General features: G+C 25.3%; 1 protein-coding gene and 1 pseudogene across 1 annotated transcript; both read right to left on the minus strand.

The window, feature by feature from the left end:
- Positions 1-1,553: 1,553 nt before the first annotated feature.
- LOC112638406 lies at positions 1,554-3,025 on the minus strand. Its single transcript, XM_025410060.1, has one exon. It carries the CDS (start codon positions 2,967-2,969, stop codon positions 1,554-1,556), a length of 1,416 nt encoding a protein of 471 aa, XP_025265845.1. The 5' UTR covers positions 2,970-3,025.
- A 5,009-nt stretch (positions 3,026-8,034) lies between these two features.
- LOC105250355 lies at positions 8,035-14,426 on the minus strand (annotated as a pseudogene).
- Between the last annotated feature and the right edge of the window lie 1,808 nt (positions 14,427-16,234).

The following is a 16,234-nucleotide window of genomic DNA, read 5'->3' on the forward strand; positions in this document are numbered from 1 at the left end:
GAAAGAATTTATCTGCTTTAGTGATTAAAAATCCGTAACTTTTTTTGTAATATTGTAAAAATATTTATATAATATCATAATAATATTTTAACAAATTATCGAAAAGTTTAACAAAAATATTGTTAAGTCTAATAAATATATAAGTACATATTACATATAATAAACAAATATGTGTTTATTATTTAAAATATAAAATAATCATAATATATGATTATATTAAATAATCATAATTATTATGATTATTTAATTAATACATAATTAAATAATCATAATAATATTTACAAAAATAACATATTAATATAACAAATATAAATTATACTTAATTATATTATAACAAATATAAATATAATTCATAATATTATTCATAATATTTTTTATAAATATCATTTTTTTCATAAAACAATTTATATAATTAATAAATAGTAAATAATCAAATATTACATATGTGTAAATAATTAATTATAATAAATGAGTAAAATATTCCAAAAAAATTAGAAATAAATTCTAATTTCCAAAATAATTAAAAAATGAATAATATATGGCTAAATATAGTTTTTCAAATAACTTACATTAAAGTTAAGTACATAAATAAATTAAATCAATTCTGGTTCTGGCAAAACATTAAAGATTTAGATATTGAGAGTGCCACAATGCGGAGATTCAGCGATTCTTTATGGTTTTCCATTTTAACGGAAAGTATTTCAAATTTATTTGTATTCTAAAATGGTGAAAAAAATTCAGGAATATATCGTTACATCGCTGAGTAGTAACAATCGCACCAATGACGGTTTTTACTTTTAAAATTATTTATTAAATTGGCCTTATCACGTCGTTCCGATTGAATTCGTATATTTTTACGGTTTTAAATAGAATTGTACAGCAATCTTATATTTTTATTATCAATATGTTTATATATTTTATTTTATCTCATGTAATTTATCGAAATGTTAATGTTATATTTATTTAATTATTGTGTTTTACTGAAGAGAGTCCGTTAAATGTCTAATTCTTTATCTGGATTTTTAATGAATATTAAAGATTTTTTTTAAATAACTGCGCTCTAATTATTACTATGTTTCTTTAGAAAAGATCCTAAATAGCAGTTCTTTTACTTTTTATGATTTATCTTGTGGAGAATTTATCTTAATTATAATTTGAATACATGATACCATTATAATTTCTTGATTTGTATTATTTATATAGATTAATTCATACAGATTTCGAGTTAAATATATAATAATAATTTCTTTATTTAAATTTAAAAGTATTCCATTTAAATATGTATTAAGAAAAAATATTAGAAAGAAATATAAATTAATATCTTAACATTATCTTATCATATCCTATCATTAAACCTGCAATGGAATAATAAATAATAGATAAATAATGAATATAATTTCAAATTTAACAGCAAAGAGATAATTCTTTAAAAAACAAAATCTATTTGATTTTGAATTTGATTACCTATGATTAAAAGATGGCTATGCTAAAAGTTAATAAAACTTGTGATTAAATGTTAATAAGTTATACAAACTATTTTATAATTGATTGATTTAAATATGCATGACATTCCGGGATGATTTTGAATAATTTAATTTAAGTTTGGCATGTTCCTTAAATCCGAAGTTTGCCGCTCGATTTAGATCCTTATGAAACATCGCGTTCATGACAGGAAAAACACCCGGCAATTTTGTCAAATAGAGGAATTGAAACTTTAACAGTTTGTACACTATTCTGTCCCAAAAATTGAGAGAACTGTACAGACGAGGCATTTTAAGTTTGAATATGTCGCAAAGATAGAGCAGAAAGACTTTGTAACTGCTCAAAGAAGAAATTGCAGCGATGCCCTCGTAGAGGCATAGGGTCATGTGTTCCCATTCCGCCGTTACTGTGCGCAAGTTTGGTTTCACCCAATATTCAATACAATCTTCGATACGTTGACGTATATCTTGCAAACTGCCGCGACAGAAGTTGTATTGATCTTGCATGCCCAACAGGTAACCCAAGCCGCGCCAGAGATGACAGAAAGCTTCCAGATCTTCGTCGCTCGCATCATATATTCCGAATTGTTCTGGATAGAGTACTATCAAACCCATGCAGGCAAATTGCGTGCCAAACATGTCGCCCTGATTCAATCCCTTTATCCTTGACATCGTAAACGGGCATTGTCGGCTCTTCGCCAACGGACATGCATCCGCGAAATCCTTCGCGATTGTTTGAAACATCGGGCATTTCATATATGACATTTTGCTAGCCAGATCGATCTCATCGTCGCTCATGCTACATAACTTCTGTCGCATGGCGCGATGCAACTTTCGTACCACCTGAATGTCGTGATAGGCTTGCGTTCCTTCACACCAAGGATCACTCGTGTACCAATTCCTGAAACGTCTGATTGATGACAAGTAGCGCTTGAAAGCGTTATATGGTATGTTGGATTTTTGACTAAGGATCAACGGTTTCAATCCATCGGCAAAACTAAACGACAGTGGTATACTTATCAAATTGCTTAGGGAAATTGCGCAGAAATAACGCAAAGCGAATTGTTGTCCGCGGTAAAATTTGTTCATATCCAACCAATCCGGTCTCTCGTTCGCCGATCGACCGCAATCTCCATCTTCGAAGGTCGCCGGCAAGATAGATCTCAGGGATTTGGGTATGTTCGGGAAATATTTGCTAGTATTGCTTATGAGATGGTCATATTGCTCTTTGAGCGTCCATTGATTGAAATCCATTGGCAAATCGTCACTGAGTTCCTGTTTGCACATTGTTATGAATTTCTTGTGCTGATCGGTAAGAAAGTTCACTGAAACAAGAACCGATTTGTCGCAATCATCATTAGTAGATTTAAAGTTGTTCATAAAGTCGCTGTTCTTCTGAATCTCTTCCTTCAGAGCGACGTCGTTCTTTGCGTAGTCATTCAATAAATTCTCGTCGAAAGATCGTTTTAATTCTTTAGATTGTAACATTGTGACGATTCGTTATCTTGTAAGGATCTTGTGCAAAATTCCGAATGCTAAATCTGTTTTTGGGGAAATAGAAAACATTTTTAAAAACAAGTATAAAATAAAAATAAGTTTTCGTCACTTTTAATTTTTTAAATGGAACTCCTATTTTATGTTACTACCTATTTTTTTATATTCTTGTAGCTTATCTCAAGAGCTTCCAAAACATTATAAAGTATTTTTTCATTAAGTAGTTTTTGAGTTATAAGGCTTGAAATAATTTTTTTCATTTTACATAAATTATAAAATATCTCATAAAATATTCATTTTTTGATTATCTTATCTCAATACTTTTATACATAATGAGAAGAATCAATTGGTTTAAAAAATCAGTTATTATAAGAAAAAATATCTACTTGTCAAATACAAATTACACACTTATGTAATAAGGAATTCAGCTATAAAATGATATTGCTGCTTATTAGTTTATTTCATACATTGTGGATAATATGATATCTTAAAGATATTTCTTGATATATAAGATATCTCAAAGATTTTTTTATTTTTTAAACCATATTATTGTTAATTTATAATAAATTTTATAAATAGATACTTAGCTCCTAACTAATTTATTTTATATATTAAGAAAAATTATGAGGAAAAAATGACTTTGTTAAATAGTCAATGAATAGATGTTGACCTGTTGCAAAAATTCATATTTTTGTTTTAAAAACAACTTGGTGTTTTTCTACAATTGATTCCTCTCATTATTTTATACATACATTTTATACATTATTTTTTAAAGTTATGCTCATTTTCATGACACCCTGTATAGTCAAATGCTTACGCCCCGATTCTTTTTCTTTTCAGCTAAATGTTGTAGAACGATCGCGCCGATTACACATGCAGGAGTGAAATTAGTGTACTTGCTTATTCACTTTAGTATTTCTTGTTTTAGTTTTTTTGTATCTATGTCTAATTAAATTGTATATTGACGTAAATGTATATATTGATCTACTGATAGCGAAGGATGTAAGAGAAGACAGGTGTGAGAGGAAAGAGAAAGGGGGGAAAAGGATGGAGGAAATATTAAGGGAAAGATGGCAGGAATTTTTGAAATTGGTTAGCATTTATTGAGAATAAGCTGTAAGAATTATCTAGGAATTTCGTGTTGTTGTGTATATTTAATCCAGTTTTTGTTGGCAGATATACACCATTTCTGCCACTAGTCTTTCCCTATATGAAGACTCTTCATATAGGATCTAGAATTGTTGTGTCTCCCCACTTAAAATCATGGCCAAGTAATTTGTGTGTTGATAACACTGTTAAGGAATCCAAAGATCTATTAAAATTAGCTTAATGCTCTTTAATTCTAGTGATCAATTATCTATTTCTATCCAACCTACGAAGCACAATTCTTTACATATAATTTTATAAATTACGTTAGAATGATTCCATTTTGATAAGGAATCTTTATGTAACTTAATGAGCTTGTTTAACTTATTATTGATTGTAAACGCTAATCTTTTATTTTGTATAATTGAATAGAATTTTTTTGGAATGTTTGGAATGTTTTGTACAAATGAGATAATAAAAAATGGATGGGAATTGGAATGATGATACGGAGAGAGTGACAAACTGGAATCTCTGTTTGAAATAAGAAACTGTAATCTACGAGAAATAACTAACGCGAAATAAATACATTCTGAGATTTTCTCTTATATATTTATTGTTTTCTATTTCTTCAATTATTTATCCGTTAATGTTAATTATAGAATATGTTAATTATATTTAAGGATTAAATTATTATTTGATATATTTGTTACAAAGTAAATGCAGGAGCAAGATAAAAAATCCAATAGATCATATTTTACTTAAAGTTAAAACGCAGAAAAGATAAAGAAAGATAAAGTTCCTCTTATTTATGCAATGTGATCATTATATAAATATGTAATGAAGAGTTTATACTCAATTCAAACTTCCACATTTGCGTAATGCTCATTAGCATGTTTAAATAATTTTTAAATAAATAATGAGCGACGATTTGTTACTAAAAATCTTTTCAAGATTATTTAGAATTATCAGCTTGAAAATATATGCTGAAGTCAAGATCTTATTTTCTGCTGACATATCATCTTCATGTTTTCTTACACATCGCGCAAATGTAATTTAACAATTATTGAATTTTAAAATATTACAATACTATATAGCAAGATCAATTTGTAAATTTTTATAAAAAATTATAAAATATAAAAATCCTTTTTTAAAGAATCATATCATGGATGGTTATAAATTTGATTTTAAAAGAATTTTAATATTGCTTAATTTTATTTTTTTTTAATTTTCTAAAATAATATAGAGAAAAAGGAAGTATTTCGAAAAATATATACATAGAGACAAAAAGAATACAAAAGAGTCATACTTAATAATGTCCATTTTAATTTGATATCTATTTGATATCTATCAATACATTGATCCTTTCATAAGTAAATCGAACTCTTGAATTAAATCTCTTATTTATGCATACAAATTCTTTGATAGTAGGGAACAACGCACTCTGTTTAGATACTTCAATCATTTATATATATAAACTTGTTTACCAGTTTCATCGAGCACGTTAAGGAATTTTTTTTAAGTTTATCTCTTATTTTACCACGAGTTCGTAAAGCGCAAGTCATCATGTTATGGAAGATATTTTATAATTGTTGAAAAAAAATATGATTGTTAGACCATTAAATTTTTTACTTTTTTCAGTCAAATTTGTTTAAATTTTTAAGATCTACTGCTTACGTTTTCTCTTTCTTTCTGTCACATTTTAATCTTATTAATATTATACACTTATTAATAAATACATTTTTGTGAAAAGATATTATTATTTTACGCATAATATATTTAGCTTATTGAATTTCTTGATATTTACATCGTAATTTATAACATATGTGATAATATTAACTACTTATTGTTTTTAATACATTAGTTTATTGTTAAATTATAAAACATTATTAAATTATATTAAAACAATAGTCATCAGACGCAGAATAAATATACGATACGATATACGCCATCAAATTTATATACTTTAATACCTCGAGTTTCTACTTATTTTATAATATTATTCACCATTCATAATACTTCATGTTATACACACTCATCTTTTAATGAGATTAATTATTAAGTGATTTGTATTGTTATATTGTATTAACTGATAAAAGATTATTTATGTATGTATCCGTCGATAAAAAACAGATGTATATTTAAGTATTCCGCTATCTTTTCGTAAACTCATGAGAAAAATTTAATTTGTAATTATTATATGACAGTTAATAAGTATTTTCATAAGTTTCTCGTTATTTCATTCTTGTCAATGTTCAAATTTTTCTTATTGTTAGAACAGTATGCGTTTTTTCTCAAAGAAATGTACACGTAACTTATTTTACATGCTTTTTCAATAATCTATACAGTCTTTAATTTATTTATTATAATATTTTTATATAAAACATTATATTCTTTTCCATTGCGCATTACTAAAAAAGTTTTAATTTAAAAAGTTTAATTATAATAAATATGACATTAAAAGAGCTAATAATATTTTTGTAGCAATTAGTATATCGTTAGATCATATTTTTTAATATATAATAAAGAATATATCAAGATTTTATTAAAAATTTGATTTTACGACATAAACTAATTGATTTGCTGCTTATAAATGTTGCCGATGACTCATAAAATTATAAAACAGTGATCTTAGAAAATTATGTAATTGATAAATATTGTAATTATCACTCTTTAATCGATAACAAATCGTTATGATAGATTTTATATGCAAAATACATAAATAGCAAATATTTATATAAAACACGTGTGCGAAAAAAACTTCTGCTTCTTATATAATCTTATATAATGAATATGATATATGATATATGAAAGATAAATATTACTCACTATAATAAAATCAAATATATATTCTTATTATTACAAATATGCAACATCACTAAACTACTAAACTACTGATTTGCTACAATGCAACGAGTGCTTTTATAATAGTAATACTGCGTAGATTAATCTTGTATATTCTAAGATATCTATATTTCTTTCTTTATTTAAATCTTTTTACAAGCGCATGTTGACACCATTATTTGCATCATTAGCGTATATATACGCGCATCTTTTGTGGTCATTATCACCGCAGCGTATATATATATATATGCGCAATTGATTTGGTTATTTTTATCAAAGCGCATTGTTTTCTTATATGATATTATGAGTTGAAGATTGACTGAGATTAACTTTTAATAAATTAAAATTAAATATAATTAATTAATTAAAATTTTATTTTGTTTGATTTCAGTGAAATGGCCGATATATATGCACAACGGGATGGCCACGAGACCGCCGACAATGGGAACGTTAGCAACGTAGTCAGTAATCGGCGATGATATCAGAAACCGTTTGCGACGCAACTGACGATAATATTTTTTAAACAAAGTTTTATCTGAAGTTGATTAAACGTTCTATTTTTTATATTTAAGTTAAGAATAGTAACAAAAAATTGAAGATAATAGTGAACATTTTGTGAGAATAACTCAATCAATTGTTTTTGTATAACATAGAGTGTACAAGAGTGATTAAATTATAATTTATAAATACGTATATACAATATATCATAAAAAATATTAATTAAGCGATTGATATTTCTTTTTGTGCAAACAATACACTTATGTGTGATTTTAACATGCAAGACATTCACATTGTTTACAAATAGATATTCGGTTTTTTAAAAACAGATTCGGTTTTCAAATATTTATGATAAAATATTTATAAAATATGTGTGTGTGTGTACATATATTAAAATAATTAAGAATACAAGAGTTTTTGAAAAATAAAAATAATAAATACAAAGTTCATCTTAAAATATATCTTGTGAAATATTACTAGAAACTAAGACATACGTAGCAAAATATTTTTCAAAATATCAAATAACAATTTTGTATATCTTAGAATAAATCTAGATATTAGTTTATTGTTTTATCTAGATATTTGTTATTAGTATAATATATTAGTTAAATTGTCATCTTTCGTTTATTTCTTGATACAATCGGAGAATATATAAAACTAAAATTTTTAAAAATTGTACACTACATGCCCAATACATTCAATGATTTACCTTTTCACATTTTTAAACAAAAATACTAGCTGTAGATATTTTCTATGAGTTCAAATAATACACTACTACATATTATGTTTTAAAGAGCATTAGATTTAATTTTGCGGAAGTTGAGATATAGTACGTCATTTAAAGGTACTGTCATGGCACCTTTTGGATCAATTACCATTGGTATCGAGGTTTTCTCGCACGGTCTCACTTCGCACTTACTCAAGATTATTATGAGCGCCAGTTTTATCTGTAAAAGCCCTAAACGAATGCCTACAAAAGTGCAAAATATATATATCTCTCTTCTATAATTATATTATATTATAAAAATATTAATTTTATAATTATATTATATTATATTATAAAAAATAAAAAATAAAAATTATATATCATCATACACATAATAGACTTCTCATACACAATGGAATTATCATATATATATATATATAATGAAAATTATTCGCAATTTTGTTATATTAATTTGCACTTTTATAACGTGAAGCTATAAATTTGAGAATTATAAAATTTATTAGATTATGAAATATATAACAATATTATACTATTTAATAATATTAATATTAAATTATTTATCTTTCTTTCTTTCAAAATCTGCAGATTTTTATTTATTTCGAATTAGTGTAATCTATTTCCTTTATAAATGAGAAGTTATGTTACTTCGTACATTTTTTAAAATATGTGATTTTATAAATTAAACACAATATTTATAATATTTATATGAAAACATAAATTTGTCTCTGAAATTTATAGCTTTAGTATGTGTTTTTTTATCTTGTATGTCATATAAATATTTTTTCATTTATCGAAATTAATTTTCTCATCTATGCATGTGTGTGGGCCCTCTCCAAAGGGAAAGTAAACGCATGCTGATCTATTACGTTTATTTTCCTCATTGAATCGCTTCGGATCGAACTTATTTGGATTGGGAAAATATTCCGGATCATAATGTAGACCGAGCATTGGAATGTATACCGCTGTACCTTTTTCAATTACGAGGTCAGAGTTCGGCACTTTATAAGCTTCATTTGGCATACGATTTACATATCCCAATGGCGGATACATTCTCAAAGTTTCGGAGATCACCATATCCAGATACGTTAACGACATAGTCTAATAATAAAATAATAATAATAAAATAATAATAATAATAAATAATAATAAAATAATAAATAATAAAATAATAAATAATAATAAAATAAAAGTCTCATAATACATATATATATATATATATATATATATATATATATATATACATCAATTTTAAATTTGATCAAATTTAAATGCAAATTTTTAATTAAATTGCACTGGCAATAATATCAGTGCTTGCAATAACTTACTTAAGTTTACACATGTTTATTTTAATAATTTGTTGGTAATAACTGTAATATTTATGTACCAAATCGTATGTGATTTTTCTACCGGACTCGAGAGCCTCGACAATTTCTTTCCTGAGAGTATTTTGAATATCAGATTGTAATTCGAGCTCGTACAACGTAAATGCCGTTGTCGTTGAAGAGGTCTCGAAACCCGCGGAGAAGCTGGCTGCTTGCGCCAGAAGATTATCCCCATCAAATTCTAAAATTCAACTTATGTAGACTTTTAAAGGCTCTTATTATATTTGCAATTAATTTTAATTATCGAAATTATTGTTCTAATATATCAGTTAATTTAATAATATTATTACTTCCCTTAGCGTTATCTCTTTATTTATTTATTTTGGAAATAAGTTTTTAAAATAACCATCATTTCTGTGTTGCTTACTGAATCCGTAATAATCCTGATCATTGTCATTTTTTTTCAGTTCGAAAAGAATGTCAATAAGATCATTCCTCTTGATGCCAGATTCCATACGATAATTGAGCGTTTCCCAGAAAACTTTGCGCAAAAAGATGGTAGGTCCTTTACCAAACACTTTTATACGGGTCAAACGAACTGTAGTCAGAAGGAAAAATATCGCGAGCAACTCCAAGCCGCGAATAATATTGTAATGAAAGATCATTTTGCCGTATTTGCGAAACTCAGCGTTTGGATTTTTAAATGAATTCATATCAAGTCCTTAAGCGGTACTACCGATGACGTCCGTGGTAAACTTGGCAGTTAATTCTCTCACTTCGATTCTCCTTCACCTGTCAACAATATTACCAATTGATTTAATCTATCTAACAGTAAATATCTTATACAAGTTATCTTAAAATTTAAAAATCTCTTCTACGCATATCTGTAGAATTGAAAACTGAACTTATTCCCTCTAAAAATTATTAATTGTCGTATAACAGTTTTAATAATGCTTTGTATTTCTCATAAAGTTACGTATTTTTTCGGATCCTTCAACAAAGATTCTCTTATAATATGATACGATTTAATCAAGGTGACTTTTGTAATTTTATAAACTGTATATAATATATTATTAATTTATACATATTATACTATTAAAATGTGTTTATCAATTCTTTATAATTTCAAATTTCTTAAATACATATTTCTCATATATTTTATATTTTATATATGAATATTTACCTCCATTCAATGATTCGACATACGTGTTTAGATGGTTTCCACATTGTAACATCAGTTCAAACATTTTTTTTAGTTTACCGGATGTGATAAATGGCGTTAATTTCGTCCTTAACATCTTCCAGACTGGATTTGTTATAAAAAGGAGTGTTGTAAGGAGGATTGTTGCAACCCAGCTGATCATCCGAATAAGCATTATTATATCGGTCGTGAAAAATATTAAAGTCCTTTACTAAGATATTTTTAATGAGTTCCCGATCACGAAGCAACAAGAAGGGCGCGTTTAAGACATAGAAGCCAATGTAAGGCAGCCTCTTTGCTTGATCGTATAATTCCTTTAAAAAATACGGCGCTTTTTTCAATAACAGGCATTCCGTAAAATTGCCTAGGAGGTGTCGGTGGAAAGATTTCTTCGACGCCCCGTTTCTTCCAGTAATTAAACTTGCGTGTCATGTAGAGGTAAACGATTATCATGAGAGTTGTTAAAACTATGATGCTGTCCAAACCCCAGTAAGCAGTTATAAGTGCCATTTTGGTTTATCTATAAAAAATATAGTTTTGTGTTTATATAGAAGTAGATGGTATTATATTTTAATAATATATATCGCGAAATAAAATAATATTATAATTTTAATTTATTTAATCATATTATCGTATGTATTAATTACATCTAGAACAAGATCTTGAAGCACTGGAAAAATAAAGCTTAATTTCTAGCTTAGTTTCTTGATTTTTTACTAAAGTTATGACAATATAGATTTTTTGAAATAGAATCTCCCATTTTTATTGCATATTTTTCGAAATAAAAACTAATCTTTCTTTATATCGCGCGATGCCATCAACTGGACGCAAAGAGAAACGCAAGATTGTAATAAGATTATACATATAACTTCGTGTACATTTTGTATATATTTTCACGTATATTCTCTCCGTTTCGTTAGAAATGTTTTCTTCAGCAATCTTCATTAGTTCGGTTTCGTTTTAACAAAATCTATTAAAATAATTTTATTATTACATTGTATTATAAGGGAAAGTTGCCAAAATCGTACTACTTAAAGAATTTTGGATTATTGAGAAAATATGATTATTTAAAAAAATAAATATGCCGGTAAAGATAGAGTGACATCATTATTTAAACATTTTGAGGCAATAAATAACTTATAAAGTTTTATTATTTACATATATATTCTATGCAATTGAAAGTGATCAAAAGTACAATTTTGATAACTAATTTTTCAAATATTATACTCCAAAATCGTACCTATAAAATTTGGTTTATATAATAGAAAGTATTTAAGATTATAATAATATAGAAGAAAATTTAATTAAATTATTTGCGAAATGGATAATGATTATCATATAATGGTTACAAATAGATAGTGGTATATAATTGATAATTGATAATCTTGATTTTGAATAGTCGATTAAGAGAACACAGATAACACGGTCTTACAAAGGATAAATTATATAATAGGAATTGTAACCTAACTTTCAAAATATACCACTCTAGAGAACAACTGTTGCTCGCAAATGTTAAATAATAATAGGAAACTCCATGGTATACGATTTAGGAGATCAGTACGCATTGGTAACTTTTCCTATTTATTATTATTAATAAAAGTAATATTTAGATACATTTTTCTTTTTTAAATCTTCAAACTTTTCGATTTTTAATATTAGAATATTATTTATTAAATTTTAATGTATTGTTGGTCATCGATAACCGACACGGCCTAAAAATTTATCGTCGGACACCAATAACCGACATGGCGTTCAACGTGTTAAATGAATTATTGTTAAAATTGGAAGCACAGAAGTATTATCATGATTATTATAAACTTGTTTCTCATTCATCACTCGAAAAAAGAAATAATCCCGATTAGGAAACTATATTGTAAAGATAGTATGATTACTGCATGATAATTAAGGATATTTATTTAATATTAAGAGAATAATTTTTTTCAAGAATAATTGATCATCTTGACCTCCGACTTTAAATAATACCTTCATTAGAATATATTGGAGATTAACTTACACAAATTTAGATATAAATTTGTCAGCTTATTTTAATTTATAAATAATCAATTGTTACGATTCAATATCAATAATTGCAATAATAAACATTATTTCATTTTTATCTCTTAATTAATTTATATTGGATTTAAGTTGATAAACGATAGCACACAAGTCGAAAGAGAATGATGCGTCTAGCCACGCGTTTTTCTATTAAATAGCAAAGATACAAAATTAATGAATCGAGAAATATTAGAGAACAAAAGCAGTTTAACGTTATTTTTAAGAATATGCAATAAATAGTTTGTATTAAAATTCTAAACTTGAAAGGATCACATAAAGTTAAGATCAACGTTTTTCATGATATTAATTTTTAGAATATTCTCAGTAGATACATAAACTATTTATATTTTTAAAATATTTTCTTTAGACACACAAACTATTTATATTTTTAAAATATTCTTTTTGGACACACAAATTATTTATATTTTTAAAATACTCTTTTTAGACAGACAAACTCCTATTAATATGATTGAAAATAGAAAAAAATTGCATCTAAATAAATATTAGATTGAAGTTTAATAAATTACCAATAAAGAAAAACACGAAATGTTTAAGAAATAAGTTTTATAGCGCTTTTTAGTTTTTAGTGATTCATAATACGACGTAGAGTTGCAGAAATAATTTTGAACTTCTGCATCACACACGCGATTGAATTTATATAGTGCAATGTTCTTCCCTCCTATTTCTTATCGGCAAACGTTAATCATGTGACATAATAGTGAGCATGCCAGGGTTAACTTATTGTTATGTAAACTTCTGATTCTTAAATAGATCTACAAGTCTTATACAACTTAAATGCACTTAAATATGTTCACGATAAATTTGTTTGTTACAATAAAAAATTTAGGAATTATTAAATATTTAATTTTATAAATGCAAATTAATATATACATATTGTTACATTGTTATATATTGTTACAATGTTATATATTTTTATTGTTACATTGTTATATATTTTTATATGGTTTTCTTGATATTAAAAAAATTAAAACTGGCTTATATGTCTTAAACAACTAATATGCCTCTATTTGCATTTTTATATCCATTTTTATAACTCAGAAAAAGAAAGAATTTGTCTGCTTTATTGATTAATTCAGTAAAAATCCGTAACTTGTATATTTATAATGATTATTCACATGTTTTAAATTGACTCAAGTATTTTAAAATTTTGAAGATTCTTTTTTGATTTGTCGAATAATTTATCGAATAATTTTTAATGAATTTTTCTTAACGAACTTTTCTCAGTTTAAATATTGATAATAGCAATGTGTGAGTATCTTTTTAAATGTCTTATTCTTTACTATTCTTTCCAATTTCTACAATTTCTTATTTACTTTTATTTCTGTAATTTTTAATAAATATGTCAGTTTTCTAGCAAATTTCTTAATTTCTTTCTAAGTTATACAATGTATATACAAAAAGGCTTTGCTTGTTTAAAAGTTTAAAACACTGTTATCAAAACTGCTCTACTTTATAAAAAATGTTCTTTAATAAATATATTTGTAAGTAAAATAAATTTTCATTTTTGAAGATTTTTAATATAAAATCAAAATGATAATAATATGTACAATATGACGATTTTTGTACCTTTCTTATATTTTATAATATCTTCGATGCTATATTAACAAAATCTATTTTTAACCATTAGCACCGCTAAATATGTAGATTATACAGAACGCTAAAACGTTTTGCAAAATAGACAAGCAAAAAGAAGCTGCTACGAATAAACTTCTGTGCCATGTTGGCGACTCTATTTATTTCATTTCCCTCCTCTTCTGCGGATTTATTTTAATTTAGTGTTGCGAAAGAGATCGCACGCAAACACTTAACTATTTTCAAGATCTCTGGATCTCTCGTATTGCATGCTGCCATTATATCCACTTGTCTGACAAGAAAAGATTAATTGCTTTAGGAAAAAATTAAATATTTTTTTCAAATTATTCTCGAATTTATTATAATTATCTATTCATAATAGTGAATAGTTACTAAACACTTCAATCGTCTTCAATTGTCTTCAACGTTTTGACAAATCTATTTTATTATTTATCTAATTTATTTATCAAAAATGTTTGCCACAATTTGCAGATAAATTTTACAGCTTGTAATTTTTTTATTTGAAAAAACTCTTTACAATTACGTATATAATGTAAGAAAAATTTTTTTGAAAGTATTATTTTTCCAATCTTTTTTTATTATTTTTCGGAAAATCTTAAATCTTCTATAAAATTTGTTTGTGTAAATGCGCTTTTGATGAAAAAAGAATTTCTTTTTAATTAAATTATTTTTAATAACGAGAAAGATAAAAAAAGAATGTCAATATAATTTTATTCTAAGCGTTTCTGATTTATGTTAAATAATTGAATTATATTTTCAGAAATTTTCCATTACAATTAGGTAAATTTTGTAATTAATTTTATAGTTGAAATATAAAATATTGATAGTTATACTAAAAATAAAAGAATATTGTTTAATTTTTTTCTGTGTTTGCTATTTCTTTTCTGTCATTTATTACAACTGATACTTACGTGAATGACATGCTGTTTGTTTAAATTATTGGCTTAAAAAATAAGATTATAGAAAATTGCTGACAAATATCATGATTATTATATATTGTTTGTCTCTGAAAATGAACGAACTTTAATATCCATTCTTGTAAATATATATATATATATACATTATTGTAAATATATATATATATATATATATATATATATATATATATATTTGTACGTCGCAATCCATATTAAATTTTATCAATTTCTCGTTTTGAGAAAAAATTCAAGGATTATGATGTATATTATATATATATATAAAACGGTAACGACACAAATATGATAAATTATCGTCGTACAAGGGCAATAAAATATATGTCGTAAGATGTATTATGAAACGGTAATGACACAAATATGATAGCACTTATTATTATTATGATACAAATTGTTCTCAAATAAAAAATAATTACTAATCAAGTAATATAAAAATTATTGTGATATAAATTTATCTTATACAAATTGTTAATTTTTTAGTTAGACTGTCTGCTGTTTTGAATTAAATAATATTTTTTATAATAGCTAATTTAATCTTTTGTAATAAATCATTAATCTGATATACTATATTTAGACATCTTAAAAAATGATTTTAAAAAATCAATTCTTTCATTTTCTAATTAAAAAAATCAAAAAGATCAATTCTTTTATTTTGTAGTCAATCTTCTTCCTATAATTCTTTCTATAATACAAATAATCTTTTTTATCTTTTTTTATAATGCAGATTAATATTACATTTTAATATATAATTATAACAATTTATCAATTTATTAATTTGTATAATTATAACAATTAGAATTTTTGCTGCAATAATATATGCAACTGCTAAAATAATCTATTTAAATGAATAATGTATTTCATTACATGATAAAATTATATAATCAAATAATATCATATTTGCTGCTTGATGACATATTTTATTGCTTTGATGACATATTTTATTGCTTGATGACATATTTTATTGCCTTGATGACATATTTTAT

The sequence above is a fragment of the Camponotus floridanus genome, unplaced genomic scaffold (assembly GCF_003227725.1).
Source record: "Camponotus floridanus strain SB8 unplaced genomic scaffold, Cflo_v7.5 scaffold3, whole genome shotgun sequence".
Taxonomy (NCBI): domain Eukaryota; kingdom Metazoa; phylum Arthropoda; class Insecta; order Hymenoptera; family Formicidae; genus Camponotus; species Camponotus floridanus.

Coding starts and splice junctions, on each gene's coding strand:
- LOC112638406 (XM_025410060.1), bottom strand. CDS start 2,969: ATGTTACAATCTAAAGAATTAAAACGATCTTTCGACGAGAATTTATTG.